Source organism: Mchenga conophoros, linkage group LG6 (assembly GCF_057382185.1).
Source record: "Mchenga conophoros isolate Kocher_MC1m ecotype Shallow Benthic linkage group LG6, M_conophoros_male_GT1.1, whole genome shotgun sequence".
Lineage (NCBI taxonomy): Eukaryota > Metazoa > Chordata > Actinopteri > Cichliformes > Cichlidae > Mchenga > Mchenga conophoros.
The window spans coordinates 27,505,467-27,521,570 of NC_140531.1; the positions used below are offsets into that span (position 1 = coordinate 27,505,467).

At 40.9% G+C, this 16,104-nt stretch overlaps 1 protein-coding gene and 1 long non-coding RNA gene across 4 annotated transcripts in view; one reads left to right on the forward strand and one right to left on the reverse strand.

The window, feature by feature from the left end:
• Nucleotides 1–4,798, forward strand: part of rhbdl3 (rhomboid, veinlet-like 3 (Drosophila)) — an 89,947-nt gene extending 85,149 nt beyond the window's left edge. For all 3 annotated transcript variants that reach the window (XM_085277200.1, XM_085277201.1, XM_085277202.1), the window contains 3 exons: nucleotides 725–825; nucleotides 1,534–1,594; nucleotides 2,567–4,798. In XM_085277200.1, coding sequence (XP_085133326.1) covers nucleotides 725–825; nucleotides 1,534–1,594; nucleotides 2,567–2,838 — 434 coding nt within the window. In that variant the 3' untranslated portion in view covers nucleotides 2,839–4,798. The remainder of the gene's footprint in view (nucleotides 1–724; nucleotides 826–1,533; nucleotides 1,595–2,566) is intronic.
• Nucleotides 4,799–5,056: 258 nt separating this feature from the next.
• Nucleotides 5,057–12,923, reverse strand: LOC146572796 (uncharacterized). The gene is made up of 2 exons (XR_014892756.1): nucleotides 12,112–12,923; nucleotides 5,057–8,497 (listed from the first exon to the last, which is right to left on the reverse strand). It is a non-coding gene; the product is annotated as an uncharacterized LOC146572796 (long non-coding RNA).
• Nucleotides 12,924–16,104: the final 3,181 nt, after the last annotated feature.

The following is a 16,104-nucleotide window of genomic DNA, read 5'->3' on the forward strand; positions in this document are numbered from 1 at the left end:
TAGATATGAAAAAAATTGTAAAAAAAAAAAAAAAAAAAAAAGCCTCTCGTATAGTTTTCTCAAGGTAAAGGAACAGAGGCTACAGAGACCAAAACATTTAGACTGCAGACATGTTTCTTTTTGCGTTGAACTTGGGATTTTTACAGAGGAGTCTGTGGGGGTCTGACTGAGTTGCTTTTGAAGCCGTCCTCAAGTGGCCTTTTGGGTAATTGCAGTTTTTTGTGCTTTCACACTGACCCCAGAGGTTGCCGGTGATACAGTCAGTGGTTTGGTTAAGTTTGTCTTTCCTCTAGTAATAAAGTAGTTTTTGTGACTGCCTGCTTAAAAGCTGAGATTCAAAGTACTTTTTTTTTTTCAACAGAAAGTATATAATTGATAGATTTGTTAAATAGAGTTAAACTGAATTAATCCTAAGGAAAGTCAGGGAGTTGAATCGCTTGAAAGTTTTCTTAGGTGTGGTTGAATGAAATCCTATATATTTCACTATTTTGGATACCTGTCTAATTTCACCTTTTAAATATCCCCTAGGCTTTGATCATTACTTCAAATTTCAGTGGCAGCTTTGAAAAAGAAAGAAAACCCCCAGCGTTTTTTTTTTTTTAAACAAAGGTTTTAACAAAGATTGACTGAAAAGATCATTCTTCAATGAATTATCAGACAGTAAAATGATGTCATCATTTATTTATAAATTTTCACTGACATGTGGCCTTTATCATCACTGCAGGGTCTCTGGCCGTGTCTGTCACGGATATGACGGCACCGGTGGTTGGCTCGTCTGGGGGAGTCTACGCCCTGGTCTCTGCACATTTAGCCAATGTAGTAATGGTAAGTTTTCCATTTACATGCACATGCTATGTGTGCGCACATGTGTATCAGTGATTACCACATCACTCAGTGTTCCTGTCTCTACACATCATTGTCGTATCGTCAAAGTAGCCTACAGTGGCCCCTCGACAGGTGCCGCTTTATCTACAGATGCCATGCATTCCTCACCGTCAGTTTTCTCCCATTCCTTCAAAGATCAGAAAACCATCTGAGCGTGTGCACATGTTTACGTGACAGAGTGCGAATAAAATGCATCCCATCTCAATGCACTCTGCTGTCCTTTGACTTCTATGCCTACTCTGTTTGGTCTAACCCATTCAGCAGGTCATTAGACACATGTAGCAAATATCAGTCAAGGTGAACCTCTATTATGTGCAGTGGGGTTCTCATTATGTATCCTGCCACATCCTTCACAGCATTCTTGAGGTCAGTATGGAGGAGTTTGTGTTCCTCCTCTCCATTGAAATCTTATTATCTAACACAGCAAGAACAGACTGGGGGTCAGAGTGTCTCTGGAGCCTTTAAAATTGACGTGAATTCAGACAAAGGGCACAATCTAAGGTCATTTCAGGTAGTCATGCATGTCTGTTTGTGTGTGTGAGTGTGTATGTAAGGAGGACTTTCTCTTCTAGCAGAGTTAGTTCTGTCTTTATCATCAGAAATGTGTTTCATTATGATTTCTCCACTCTCTCTTTCTCTTCTTTGCAGAATTGGTCAGGAATGAAGTGTCAGTTTAAGTTATTTCGGATGGCCATGGCTCTGGTTTGCAGTAAGTCTGAATAAATATGCCACACTCCCACTCTTAACACTTCTCGTTCAACAGAAAAGTTTTGCTGTGTTACTACTTCAGCACCAGAAATTAATTATGTCAAAACAAATGTTCCTGTTCTTGAAAAAAAAAAAGTGTTTATTTTCTCCAAATGCTACAATAATAAGCTTTCTGGCTTTGGAGCTTCAGCACATGAAGGATTTCTCGCTGCTAAGACACTATGATTGTTGTGATGCACTGCAATGGGGTGATGTAAGCAAACTTCATTGCAAGGCTAGATGGGATTCCAGGCAACCCAGATCTGACAAGTTCAAAGTGATTTTCTCCAAAAACAGAAAACAACAACTAAACAAGCAGTGAATCAAAAACTGTAGTCGTGCCAGATTCACTGAAATTAAACTAAATTTCCTCTGTTGCTCGTAACCTTTGACACACTCCATCCAAATAGCTGGGTGAGTTGCTTCCAGTCAGTCTTAAATCAAATAAAAATCCTCCCTCTTTCTGTTACTATCCTGCCACATAAACGCAGTAGCAAAATATGTCTGTGAAACCCCAAGAGGGAAAGTTGCACTAATATTGACTTTGAGTGTGTAACATGCTCATCCACTTGATTTGCATAATCCTGGCTATTGAAGCTGAAGCCTCATAATAACTTTGCATAAAACTTCAGAATGTAATTTTGCAGCAGCACAAGGACTGTCTAATTTTTTACCCCCAGTTCCACTAGAAGGTTGTTAGGAGCAGATCAAGTCAAATACACAAGAGAAAGGATGAGAGCAATTGAAACTTGTATAACAAAGGTTCACTGTTGCTTTATGTCTTATTTTAAGACATCTCGACATCCTTCTTTTTTTATCATAGCTCATCTACCTCAAAGTCAGGACTGTTTATTTTTAATAAAGTGCTGCTGTTGTCACCTACATGCTCACATCTCGCTGCCATTATGTCTTCCTTTCTCCTTTCTGTCCACAGTGAGTGTAGAGTTTGGTCGAGCAGTATGGCTCCGGTTCTACCCTCCGGCCTTTCCTCCATGCCCGAATCCCAGCTTTGTAGCTCACCTGGGAGGAGTGGTGGTCGGCCTGACGCTTGGTGTGGTTGTTCTGCAGAACTATGAGCAGCGGCTCCAGGAGCAGTCCCTGTTTTGGATATTTTTCTGTGTCTACACCTTGTTTGTGCTCTGCGCTGTTTTCTGGAACATTTTTGCCTACAGCCTGCTTGATGTGCGACTGCCCCCACCACCATGAGTTGCTTATTAGAGGCACAGAAGACACTGTATCCCTTTTATTCCTCCCTTGGTAGACGCCTGACCGCCCGGCTGGATGAGTCACCCGGGCCTTCACTAACTGAGCCTCATCTTGAGCCAGTCAGAGTTGTCTGACAACCGCTTTACTCATACATCCAGTGCTCCGATGCAATGATACTTGGCATGCAGAAGCCCTCTGTGTTACACTAAACTTTTTTGGACACGTGTGCTACGTTTTCTGGTTAAGCCTTACATTGGCTCACACTCACCATACAAGCTAATCTCCACTCGTTCTTTGTCTCCATGTCTGCTGGATGTTGGTGTCAAGAGTATCAACCAGTGGGACAGAAGGCAGAAGAAGAGCTGTCTGCATGGCCTGACCTTCTCTGCCTCTTTTCCCTCGATCCAATGGTGCCTATTCATGGAGACATCAGCCTGATGAAAGTATTTCTGCACAATTGCCTGTAGTGTAGGGTGACAGCAGTAAAATCCTACAACCATTTTCTGAAGGGAGACGTCTCTGAAACTCCTCTAAATGAAGGAGAGTATATCAGAACTTAGTCTAAGCTGGTGTTTTGTCATAATTACAAGCACCCCATGAGCATGAGAGGATATAACAGGCAACAGGATAGTCAATCTTCCCCAAGTTTCACAGGAAACGGAGGAGTGTGTAGGCACAGTTTACCTTCAGAGGTTATTATGAATTTACCGTTTGAAGGAGACTGTGGGTTCAGGGTTCAGTCAATTTGTGTTCGGCACAATTTCAACCTCAAACTTGTGTCTTTCGTGTGTTTGGAAGGAGTGCAACAAATGTATCATTGTGTGTGCGAAAAGAAAAGAAGCGGAAGTGCCATTCAGGCTTTTTGCTTAAAAAAATATGCCAAAACATTGTTAATAGCAGCAAGAGCACAGCCCGTAACAAGTGTTGCTTTTTTTGACGTGAAATAGGTCTAATTTTTTCAGTTGAATGCTATATTTTCTCTAACAAATGTTTTACTGACACCAAGAAGAGTAAAGTTATTTTCATTTTAAGTAGTTTTTGCAAAGGTGAAAATAAAAATCTGCAAAGAGTTAAAAGAAGTTTATTTATTGAAATGTAATAAATACACACAGCAGTAAAGACATCCGGGCCATTCTGAATACATCTTTTTTTTCTTTTTCTTCATTACCAAATGTAGACAAACACACATGCCTGACCTCGAATACATCTGGGCTGGGGTTGTTTCCCTCTCAGTTCAGGATCAACTGGGCAAAGAAATCAATGGTCTTCTCATTAGTTCCTGACACAACTTAATTTGTTAATTGATTGAACCGAGACAGAAAGCGACCCCAGCCCCAAGCTGTAAGTCTTAAACTGTACTGTATTCTAACCTCATGTTACACTGGTAACTGCTTGGCACAAACATAATGTAATTACATACAGATTAATATTTTAACATGTGTTTGCTGTTGATTTTTTTAAAAAAGATTGTGATATTGGTATGTTGTGTAAATCGTCTGGTCGGTCTGCATTGTGATATGTTAGCTATATACTATATGTGTCCTATTTAAAGATTGATTATTAATGGCCTGGGATTGTATATAATAAGGGCTATGGCACAAAACTGAATGAGGGGCAAATCACTGCTATTTTGTGCATATTTTCTAGATTTGATATGTAAATACTGGAGTGCATTAAACAGTTTTATACAGAAACAAATACTGATGTATTGGATTTTTGCAATCTCTGTGATAGACTGACAGCCTGACCAGAGTGGACCCCGCCTCTCGCTCTGTAACACCTGAGACAAGCCCCAGTCCACCTCTGACCCTGAACTAGAAAAGTGGTTAAGATGACGTATGGCTTGATTTTGCCCTCTTCTGTACCAGTTTTTTTAATGATGCTGTTTGTCCATCTGTCACACAATTTTACAATAATATATTTTAGCAATGTAGAATCTGAATGTGCCCAACAATAAGTGTACTGTTCATCTTTGTTGTGAGTGTTTGGACTCATGCATGCCTTTGTTATTGTTTTTCCATTTGCTCGGGGTGGCTCCAACTCTCTGTTACTACAGCATCCTGACAGCAGGTCATAGCACGTTCTCAAATATTTTAAGCCAAGAAATATCTTGACCAAATAAATTTGTTTCATACATGGATATTGTTGGGTCTAAACTCAGACCCCGCTGTATCCAAGACTTATTCCCATGAAAGAAAAGCAAGGCAACAGTGTTCGATCGATTTCTTGCGCAAGGGAGGCCTCTCGTCTGTGACCAGCACGTTGAAATGACCACGCTGGTGGCCTCCTCTCGCCGCCTTTTATTGACAAACTTCAAACAATAGTTTACAAAACACCTCCCCTTGCAACCCCCTTTGGTTACAAAGACAAGGCACTGTATGTAAGTGTGTGTGTGTGGGTGTTATGTGAGAATGTGTGTGTGTGTGTGTGTGTGTGTGTGTGTGTGTGTGGCTGATCAAAGGGTCATAAAACCTAAAAGCAGGAACAACATCCTTGGTCATAAAGAGGGTAGTCTTCCCCCACACCCAATGTATGGTTTACCAAAGATAACACAGTGAAACCATACAAAGGGTAGGAAGCTCTACCAAACATCAAACAGATCTTCAAGTTAGGATGTATCTACAATAAAACCTCCCCCAGCACAGAGTGGCTGGAGAGGTGGTCAGAATCAAAGGAATGGCTTTGATCCTACTGCTTAAACTAAGACTGTACAAATTTAAGAAACACAATGGCAACATTCAACAATTAGACTTAACATTTCCCTCCTTTTTGTCATTGTTCTTAAATTTCAACTTATGCACCCCTTGTTTGACAGTGTCAGTGTAGATTTCATTCATGCACAGTAAACTACATCCTATACATAAGCAAATCAGTATCAACAGTTCAAAAACAGGAATTAATATTTTCAAAAGAAGATGCCACCAAGGACCAGACGGTAACCAAGCTATCCAGCCTTGTGGTGGATCTACTCCTGTCGTGCAATTCATTATGTATTTCTTCAAGTACACAACTGAATGTCAAAGGTCAAACAAGAAGAATCATCATTCTCAAAAATCATATGTCTCTACAATCCACCTGTATACAGACATAGGTATTTAAACGCATCAGTTGACTTTATTGTTTGTCCATATGGCTCTCAGCTAACTTCAAAGCTGCAGCCTGGTCAACACCCTTCTTTATGACTCCTATCAACCCCCCCAAATCTTCTCACTGTAGGCATCCTGTGGGGGTTAGAGTCAACTTGTGAATTATCTGCATTTACAACTCTTCTCCTGTCCTGTTGTCACCACAGAAAAAGCTTTGTAAAGGAAATTGGATCCAGCTGTTTTGATCTTCTTGGCTCAAAACCTCAAGTGTTCATGATGTAAATGTAGACAAAAGGCTTCTCTGTTTACATCCTTCTTGCAGAAGACAAAAGAATAAGTGATGTTACCATGTTCCATGGTTAATCTCCAACTTGGGCTAATCCATTGTCCTTCGTACACATAGGCAATTGGCCTGTTTCCAGTTCGTTTAACTGTATAATGTCCTGCAACAAGTCATATTCTTTGAGTCAGACGAGCAGGTCTGTCTCACCAGAGCAGTTCACCTTCCCAGCTACTGGTGAATCAACCTTCCATTCAGGTTCAGAGCAGTTGAAAAGTTGGCAGTGTTCCTGGATGTGTTGCTAAAGCAACCAAACAAACTGTCTCGCTCCAAGTGATGCTATCCGGTTGTGTTCTTAAACTGCCACCAGTAGTTGGTTGAAAACCCATGCGGGTACTGGGTGTGATTTGCTCTGTCCCAATGCGCTCCTGTCATCCCACTCAGGGTCCACAGGCACAAGAAGATGCACAGCACATTCCCAGCCATTCTGATGAGTACCTGTGGCTCAGTTGGTTTCTTCACCGGATTGAGACGAGGGGCCCTGGAGGCTTTCCCCCCCTTTGTTCCCGGTCTTCCTGCCACTTACTCCGAGCTGGCCTGGATGTGTGTCACCTTCTTGCAGTGCGCTTGATGTATCCAAGTGTTCCTTCCAGCAATCTTCACTGCTGTGGTCGTCGTCAGCAGCATCCGATATGGACCTTCCCACCATGGACTGGACCAGCACTTCCTCTCCATGGCCTTATCATCATCCAATCTCCAGACTTCAGGCTCTGCTCCTGCGAAGAAACAGAATCATCTGGCAGATCATTTGTTCTCATGACTACTTTACTTTTAAACATTTTCAAGCATCTAATCTGCTAATATGCTCTCTCTTCTGCTTTTCTATCATCACTACAGAAGACTGGAACTCTAAATGCTCTAACATGTGTAATCTCAAAGAGTCAGACCATTCTCTGTTGGAGTAATCCTCATGTACTTATTCTATACAGTCTAACCATGTCCTGCCTGTCTTCCTAAATCTTAACTTTACTGTCTGCAAAAGTTTTTTTTTTAAAGTATTTAATAATCCTAGAGTGAGTATAACGACTGCTCATCTCCCTCCTGTTTGAGACATGGCATAGCCAATGGCTCAAAATAGCAGCAGTCTTATACAAATTATTAGGCAGTACTGGTTTATCACACAGATAAAAAAATCATCCTGCAAGCTTGCTCCCTCTGTAAGTCACAACTATTGTCCTGCAGTAGGTGAGTGGGCCTGCATGTCTGCTAATGCTGTACTGATAAAAGGTTAACACCATGTTTAACTAAAGCTGCCTCTTTTGCGATCTTATCTGCAAAAACTTCCCCTAATGCAACCGGATCTTTCCCTCACATGTGTGCTGCACATTTACAAACGGCAATTCCACTGGTTAATAACGCTGCATCCAGCAGAATTTGCAAGAGTTTGGTGTGTTCTGCAGGTTTCCCTGTAGAGGTTGTCACACCTCGTCTCACTCACTGCACTACAAAGAAATGTACAGTAGCAAATGTATACTACCTATCAGTGTATATTGTCTCTCTACAGCTTTACACGCTTCCGTTAAAGCTAGCATCTCTGCTGCTCAAGCAAACATGAAACATGCTAGTTGTCCTACATAGATAACTCTCTCTCACTGTCAGCTACAGTAAAACGTGTTCTAGTCTGTCCCTCTGCTGTTGTAAAACTCAAATCATCAACAAACCAAACCTTTCCCTCAACGAGTGGCACATCTATTAAGTCATCCCTCAGCTTACACGTCTTCTCCTCGCGCTCTCTACACTCATGAGAAGTGCCCTCCTCCGTTGGCAAAAAGGGTTGGACAGATTCAGAATTCTGCACCACTTTATGGTAATATGTGTGGTTGTGAGAGTAACAGTAACATTAAAGACAAGTGTCTTGTAGGTGACAGAAATGTAAGTTTAGTCTGCAGTAGTAGACATCTACCTCGTGTGGAGCTAACAATTGCAAAAGGTGAAATAAACTATTGAAACATTGTACAGCTTAAGCTGCTGCACATACTGATCTCACGCATGGAGGTAAAGCACGAGCAACTAGAGCTAATCTTTTAGGATAGTAAGTTACTGGCTTCACTTGTGGAAAAAGTGCTGTTAGTTATTTTACAGTCACCTTGCACTTGTGCTGTTCACAGAACCACAAGTCCATCGCTGGACCTCCTCTGCGCTGTCACTTTTTGGAGCTTGGCACGCTCCCTCAGGTTCCATTTTGTGGGCGATCCTCTCAGTCACTCCTTCTCATCATGGCATCTCACGACATCTACAAATTGAAAAAATGACACTCCTCTCGCCACACGGCTTTCGCCATGTGTCAACTCCCCAATGAGACATGTACAAGAGTGTTGCACAGTCTCCCTAAAACAATCTCCAGGGTTTGTCCCTTGGAGCAGCTTCACTCCAAGCTGTAACCCTGTGTAAAAACATTAATCAGCACTTAAATGTTCAGCTTGTTTAGCTCCCAGCTCCTGTATCACAGAAGACAAAGTCTTAAATTTAAAACAACTTCACATTCGCAACCAACTGTAGATCATAAGAGTAATAAAGTATTCAGCATCACAGAGACAAGTATCATTGCAGGTTTATTCTAAACTCATTAAACTCCTACGTTTTCCCATAATTTATTCCAAATTATTTAACATCTCAATGTTATTCCACATTGTAATCAGTGAACTTCACTTATAGGCCATCAAAGCCTCATCTGAACAAGGATGCACCACTTGCATAGGTTTAATACTTGTAAATAAACAGCTAATCACACAAATCACTGCAACAATAATAGAAAACATTGTTTAATGTTACTTCTGGACCCCACCTCTTGACGCATGGACACTCTCATGCGTCAACTCACCAAACCTGGATCCCTGCCTTAAAAACTGGCTCCACCAGGAGCCTGCATACTCACCATCATGGCCTGGAAAACAAGATCTGGAAGTAAAATTAAACTTCACACTTATAAACAAGTATATCACAAGGGTAACAAGCATTCAGCATCAGCAAGACAAGTGTCATGTGCAGGTTTTCTCAAATCATTAAATCACTATTGTTACCATAATTCGCCTCAAACATGGATCATCCCATGTGCTCAGTTAACATTAATGTAATCGGTGACTTCCCTTAAGCAAAGTCACTCCACTCATATATTTATTATGGGTCCAAAAGTGGCCAGCAAATGAGCCCATAATAAACTATTCCATAAATATCGTAATCTCTTATTTGTTTTACTCATGTCACTTGTCCGCTTCTGCTGAATGCTACATGCACTCTTAAAGAAAACAAAACCTGTAATAAAGAAACAAACATCCACCAGTTGTTCTGCTAAAAACCACATCATCAAATCACATGAAAAACTGCAATGCTGTAAGAAAAAATGCAAATGTTAGCGCTGCGCAGGTGTGTACACACTTTCTCACAGTAACTTCTGTGAGTACCACAAGCCCATGAATAACACACCTCTGATAGATTCACAAACATAAAAATGGCATTTAAAAGGTTAAACCATCACGCAACCTCAGATGTTGCTATCATCTTTCTGCTCCTGTAACAGAGACACACACAGAGATACATCCACACCTTTGTCAAGTGGGGGTTGACTTCACACAATGGTGTTAAGTCAGTCAGTCAGTTCCCCATTTATTTTAAAATTCTTACTCATTCACTCAGTGATTCCTTCTTTTGCTAATTGTGGAAATTATCGTCGCATCCGTTTCCACGCTCAGCAAAACAACGTCATTTCAAAAAGAAAAATAATTTAGACTGGATTTTCTCGTTGAATCCTTTTGGACAGGAATTTGTTTCCTGATTGTCCCAAATAAGAGCCCATTTTAATTTTGGGGAAGCTCACTTTGCAACAGTTTTCTCGACGACGCTTCGATTCTAATCGTGCAGATCTGCTCAACAGAGATCATCAAACAAAACTTTCAGTGCACCATGAAAGTAACAAAATAAAAGAAAGAAAATAAAAGAAATCAAAGAAAATAAAGGAAAGATAGGCCTTGTTTAAATCATGACACGTGTTCTTCATGCCAGGGGGATAAATCGTAACAACCCAATTGGCAGGTTCAACTTTAGTAATAAAGACAAATCAAACAGCCAGTTTAATCTCAAACATTCATCCAATCAGCCATACACACAACATACAGCATAACCCTGTTGTCTTAGCACATAATAAGTTTTAGTTCTCATGTAACTAAATGTGTGCCATGGTAAAACTTCTTCACACACCAGAAACTCACAATCAGCTCACTCAACTCACTCATTCAAGACCTCTCATCAGCATTCTGTTTCCTCCTCTATGATGCAACCATCTGTCCTCCTATAATATTCAGTCCACTAGTCTATGTATCACTTTCATCTTACTAGTGACTTGGACAAGATGACAAACAGAATCTCATGCTTAAGATGCTGTCTGGTCTCATGAGTATCATTGTATGTGTATATGCATGTAGGGTTAGTATGGTTAATGCATTTTCAGTATGTTTTTGTGTTCATCTCTCACCACACTTCCATTATTCTCATCACTGCTTAAAACAACACACATCTCTCTGTTTTTTTTCTTTAACTGTACTTTTCTCCAAAACAGAAAATAGCATTACAGCTGTTTCAGACTGAGAAACACCAAACACTCTTCGTGCTATCATTCATCCACACAACTATTTTATTTCTTTTTGTCCACTGGGCAGGTGACATGCAGAATCACGTCTGCCCCAGCTGGATACCTTTCACACACACCATGACGTCAGACACTCTCACACTCATGGAATTGATCAGGAGAAAAACTTTCTTCATCTTCACACTCTGTTACAGAAACACCATATGTTTTGTTTGTTTTTTTTTGTTTTTTTTTTGTGTTGTGTCAGGGATGGATATGTAGTTGTAACGTTTGTGTTCACTAACTTTACTTTCTGTTTCCTACCCTGCCAAGTCTGTCTTGGACTCAATGCTGCTCCTAATATGCCTTTAATCTCTCCTCCACTTCTGCCTCTGCTCTCTCACGCTCTTCTCTGACTCTACTTTCTGCTAACATTCTTGCTCTTCCTAATGCTTTTCTACGGTGTTGTTCTAGAGTAGTTGCAGTGGATTGAGCTGTAGTTTCATCCTCAGGTTTCACAACTACTTCTTGCAATATTGCTCTTTTAACATTCTGTGCTTCTCTCCTCTTCTGAGCCTGCTCCAGCCACAACTTAGCAATTGCTAACTGCAATTCCTTCCTCTGCTTCGCTTTACCTGTTTTACCTGCTACACTTACAGCTATTCTTTCTACCAGCATTTTACACTGAACTTCCACTAATGTCCCTTCAAATCCACATTTCTTACGCCAACAACCTACATACTGCGTGCTGCCTGGTAAAAATTTCTCCATAAATTTTACATCTCCTTCTAAGGCAGACTTACACATTTTATTCTCCATTACAAGACAACAATCAGCCACACTCACGCAGACCACGTCTGGCCCGCACACACACACAACATAGGCCTATCGCTTGCGTCTGCACGCACAGCTAGCGCTCTCTGTTGAAAACTCTCAAACGCCCCATATGGCGGAGAATTCAACCTTCGGACACTCTCCAACGCCCCAAATGGCGGAGATTCCGGACTCTGAACCTAGGTTCTCTCCACGCCCCAAATGGCGGAGAACTCTCTACGCCCCAAACGGCGGAGAAGCCTGCGTCTCTCTCACGCGGCTAGCGCGCTCCCGGACTCACGTTTAACGCACAGCCCGTAGCCGCTCTCTATTGTTTTGGGTCCACGTGCGCTCTCGTGACCAGCGCTCCCCGGGACTCAAACGTTTCACGCAGAATCACGGTGACGCGTATCTAGGATCCCACATTCATTCACACGGTTATAGAGACGCTCTCTAAGGCCTTCTGTACTCACTGTTTGTTTACGTTCATGGGAAGAGTCTCTGGATCCCGTCAATCGTCATCCATCCCGAGGGGAGGTCAGGCGCAAACTTCCCGGCCTGGTGGCAAGCCAAAAACACCAGGGCTTTACGTCAATCATCCCAGACGTTGCGGTGGCGTCCTCTCCCTCTCCTCGGTGGATGCAATGTGTTAGGCTCCGGCTCCGAAGGACCAAATAAATGTTGGGTCTAAACTCAGACCCCGCTGTATCCAAGACTTATTCCCATGAAAGAAAAGCAAGGCAACAGTGTTCGATCGATTTCTTGCGCAAGGGAGGCCTCTCGTCTGTGACCAGCACGTTGAAATGACCACGCTGGTGGCCTCCTCTCGCCGCCTTTTATTGACAAACTTCAAACAATAGTTTACAAAACACCTCCCCTTGCAACCCCCTTTGGTTACAAAGACAAGGCACTGTATGTAAGTGTGTGTGTGTGGGTGTTATGTGAGAATGTGTGTGTGTGTGTGTGTGTGTGTGTGTGTGTGTGGCTGATCAAAGGGTCATAAAACCTAAAAGCAGGAACAACATCCTTGGTCATAAAGAGGGTAGTCTTCCCCCACACCCAATGTATGGTTTACCAAAGATAACACAGTGAAACCATACAAAGGGTAGGAAGCTCTACCAAACATCAAACAGATCTTCAAGTTAGGATGTATCTACAATAAAACCTCCCCCAGCACAGAGTGGCTGGAGAGGTGGTCAGAATCAAAGGAATGGCTTTGATCCTACTGCTTAAACTAAGACTGTACAAATTTAAGAAACACAATGGCAACATTCAACAATTAGACTTAACAGATATATATATACACACACACACCGGACTGATCAAATAAAATCATTTCAAATATTTTAATCAAAGATTGAAACACAAAATGCCAAAACATTTGGCAGTTGGATTAAAGGAGGAGGAAATGAAGTACAGACCAGCAGGTCTTCTTTCAGCTGCATCTTCTTTTGGCTGCTCCTGTTAGAGCAGGGGTAGGGAACTCCAGGCCTCGAGAGCCAGTGTCCTGCAGGTTTTAGATCTCACTCCGGGTCAACACACCTGAATCAAATGATTAGTTCATTACCAGGCCTCTGGAGAACTTCAAGACATGTTGAGGAGGTAATTTAGCCATTTAAATCAGCTGTGCTGGATCGAGGACGCATCAAAAACCTGCATTAGAGATTAACTCATCATCTGCCTCCATCTCACCCTGTCCCAAGCATCTTCCTCTGTCACACCAACATTCTGGATCTCCTCCATCACTCCATCGATGAACCTCATCTGTGGTCTTTGTATCCGCATGTCTGATTTGGCAAAGATTTTAAGCCGGATGCTCTTCCTGACGTAGTCCTGCCCTTTTATCTGGGTGTAGGACTGACACTAGGAGTGACACTAGGACTGACACTGGCTTGTGGCCCGTCCTGTGGATGGCTTCAATGAATTTGGACAAAACATTAAAAAGCAAACTAAAAAGTAATTAAGTAAAATGTTATTTCTATAGAGCCTTTTTAGACAAACATCACAAACCACAAAACACCACTTGTGATCTGAGGTGGCATGTGGGTTTAGCATCCTCTGATGTGAACTGGCTGAACTTCTGTGGACTGCTATTAAAAAGTCAGCTAAACTAATGGATTACACAATCAGATTGCTAATATTAAACTTTATTAGTACTAGATAAATTTACAAATATTGTGAACTTTATTTAAATAGAAAACAATTCACCGACAAGCTATCATTGAAAATATAAGTTTGTATACTTATTATACTTGTATACTTACACAAGGGAAAGGAAACACAGATAAAAGGGTTAGTTATTGCACTCATTAACTTCTATCCTTTATTTCACTTCAGCGACATCAGTTAAAATGATTTTGTTTATTTGGCATAACCAAGATTTCCAATCTAATCTTTATTTTTGTGACTCCCAGCTTGGACCCTGCCAACAACACTAATCAATAAAACACCATAACCTCAATCTTTGCGTGTGTGTGTGATCATTTATCTGTACAATGTGTACAATTTATCCATGAGCAAATGCTGTTTTGTGAAGTAATAAAGAGGAGCTTCACTGCACACATTATGAAATAAAAATGACAACAAAGGAGGCCCTGAAGTGTTGAACAGCTGTTCAGTAGAAATGGGGAAAACATTTGGCTTTCAGAAATGCAGCAAGTGGTTTTCTCAGTTCCCAAACATTTAAAGTCTGTTAAAAGAAGCAGTTCCCAAACAAATTAAGGAACGTCACTGCTATCTATCCATCCTGGGGAAAGAACAGTTCAAATAAATTAAAAATTACCATGACATTCATGCCTATGTTGATTGTATTTAAACAACTTTCTTTGGAAACATTAATGTCGGTTGATTCAGTATCAAGGAAGGAAGGACAGAGGATATTGTCCAATATCAAAGAAAAAAGTGCTCAAACTGAGCAGCTTTAAAACAGGATTATGTGTTAAATGTAAACTTAAAAGTTGGAGGAAGCGATTATAGGGCCATACAGAGAGTAGAGAGCTGGGGTAAGAGCCTTTGTGAAAAAAAGCAGATGTCAGAGTGATCAATGAAATGTGTGAGAATACAAGAATCAGCTATAATTCATTCAGAGAAGGGACCCCTTAAGCTGTCACTGAACATCTTCTCTGTCTAGCCGGTACAACCATGGAGTAGCAGTTTTGAAGGCCTACGATGAAAAATTCATTATGCAGCCAAGGAAAGCCGCCTCAGTTGTGTTTCCCCTTCATAAATCTTTCCTTTCAGAGGTAATCATTCACCTTGATGAAGAAAACGAGAGGCCGCAGGAAAGGAAAATCTGTCTGGAAACATTTGTTGCATCTCAGCATTTATGCAACCTGCTGCGAGAAACACTTGTTACTTATTTATCCTTGTTTAAACATGAAGGTGCACACAGAGACAAGTACGAAGTACACTTAAAGGACCAAAAGTAATGAGGAGTGATAAAAATATCACTATTACATTGCAGTGGGTCAGTCTGGACTTGATTTTAAATACTGGGTATTGTAATACATTAAAATTGTCAATGTTGTTACACCTTATTTTCCTGTTTGGGTTGATTACCTAACGGTTACTAAACCTCTCAAATACATGTATATTTGGCTCTAAATTGTAATGGACCATAAGCGTAATCGACACTGTATGTTGGTACAGATAGAGTAACCATCGAACGTTTTCTAATGAGAGCGTTTCCTAATGAAATGTATATATAAACCATTACTAACAGCTGTTCTGGAAAGCCTTTCCACCCAATTTCCACAGCCTGAAACCCCCAATGTACTGTTCTTGAAGTACTATCGCCACCTAGTGGCCAAAACAAGTTGTGCGCCGTTCTATTTCATCTATCAGTGTTACCTGAGCTTCCAGCGTCACCGGTCAAAAATCTGTCAATTTCTTGTAAATGTGATCTATCAGGATGCCTTGGAGGGAATTTATTACATCTGGGACAAAAATCCGCCGCGTCCACAATATGGGTTCAAATTGAATGCAAAATATATTTTTAGTTATAACTAAGTTGGAAATTCAGAGAGATATCAAATACATGACATGGCATTACATTTTGAATCTGAAGGGCTGAAGACACTGTTGGCGACTGGACTGAAAGTGGAAAAATCTGTGAATGATGGAAAATTTCTCTGACATTAAATCCTCTGTGTCTTTTGCGCATGTAAGTAAACTCTTGTGATAATTAACTTTTATAAATTATTTATAAGATAAGTGATGAATGTTTAGCTGGCTAAAAGTTCATATTCATTCATAGTTCACAGATTCTTGTTAGGTCTCATCAAAATGTAAATAGTTTTATTGCATTTAACTGTGAACATGTATTTTTACTTCATTTTTGAACTTTTTAGGCTAAGGAAATCGCATACCTACATGCACATACCCCAGCAAAATGCAGCACATCTTGCTACAAACCCCTTTTGGACTTAAAAAGACAAGCAACAACAACAACAACAAAAATCCAAGGA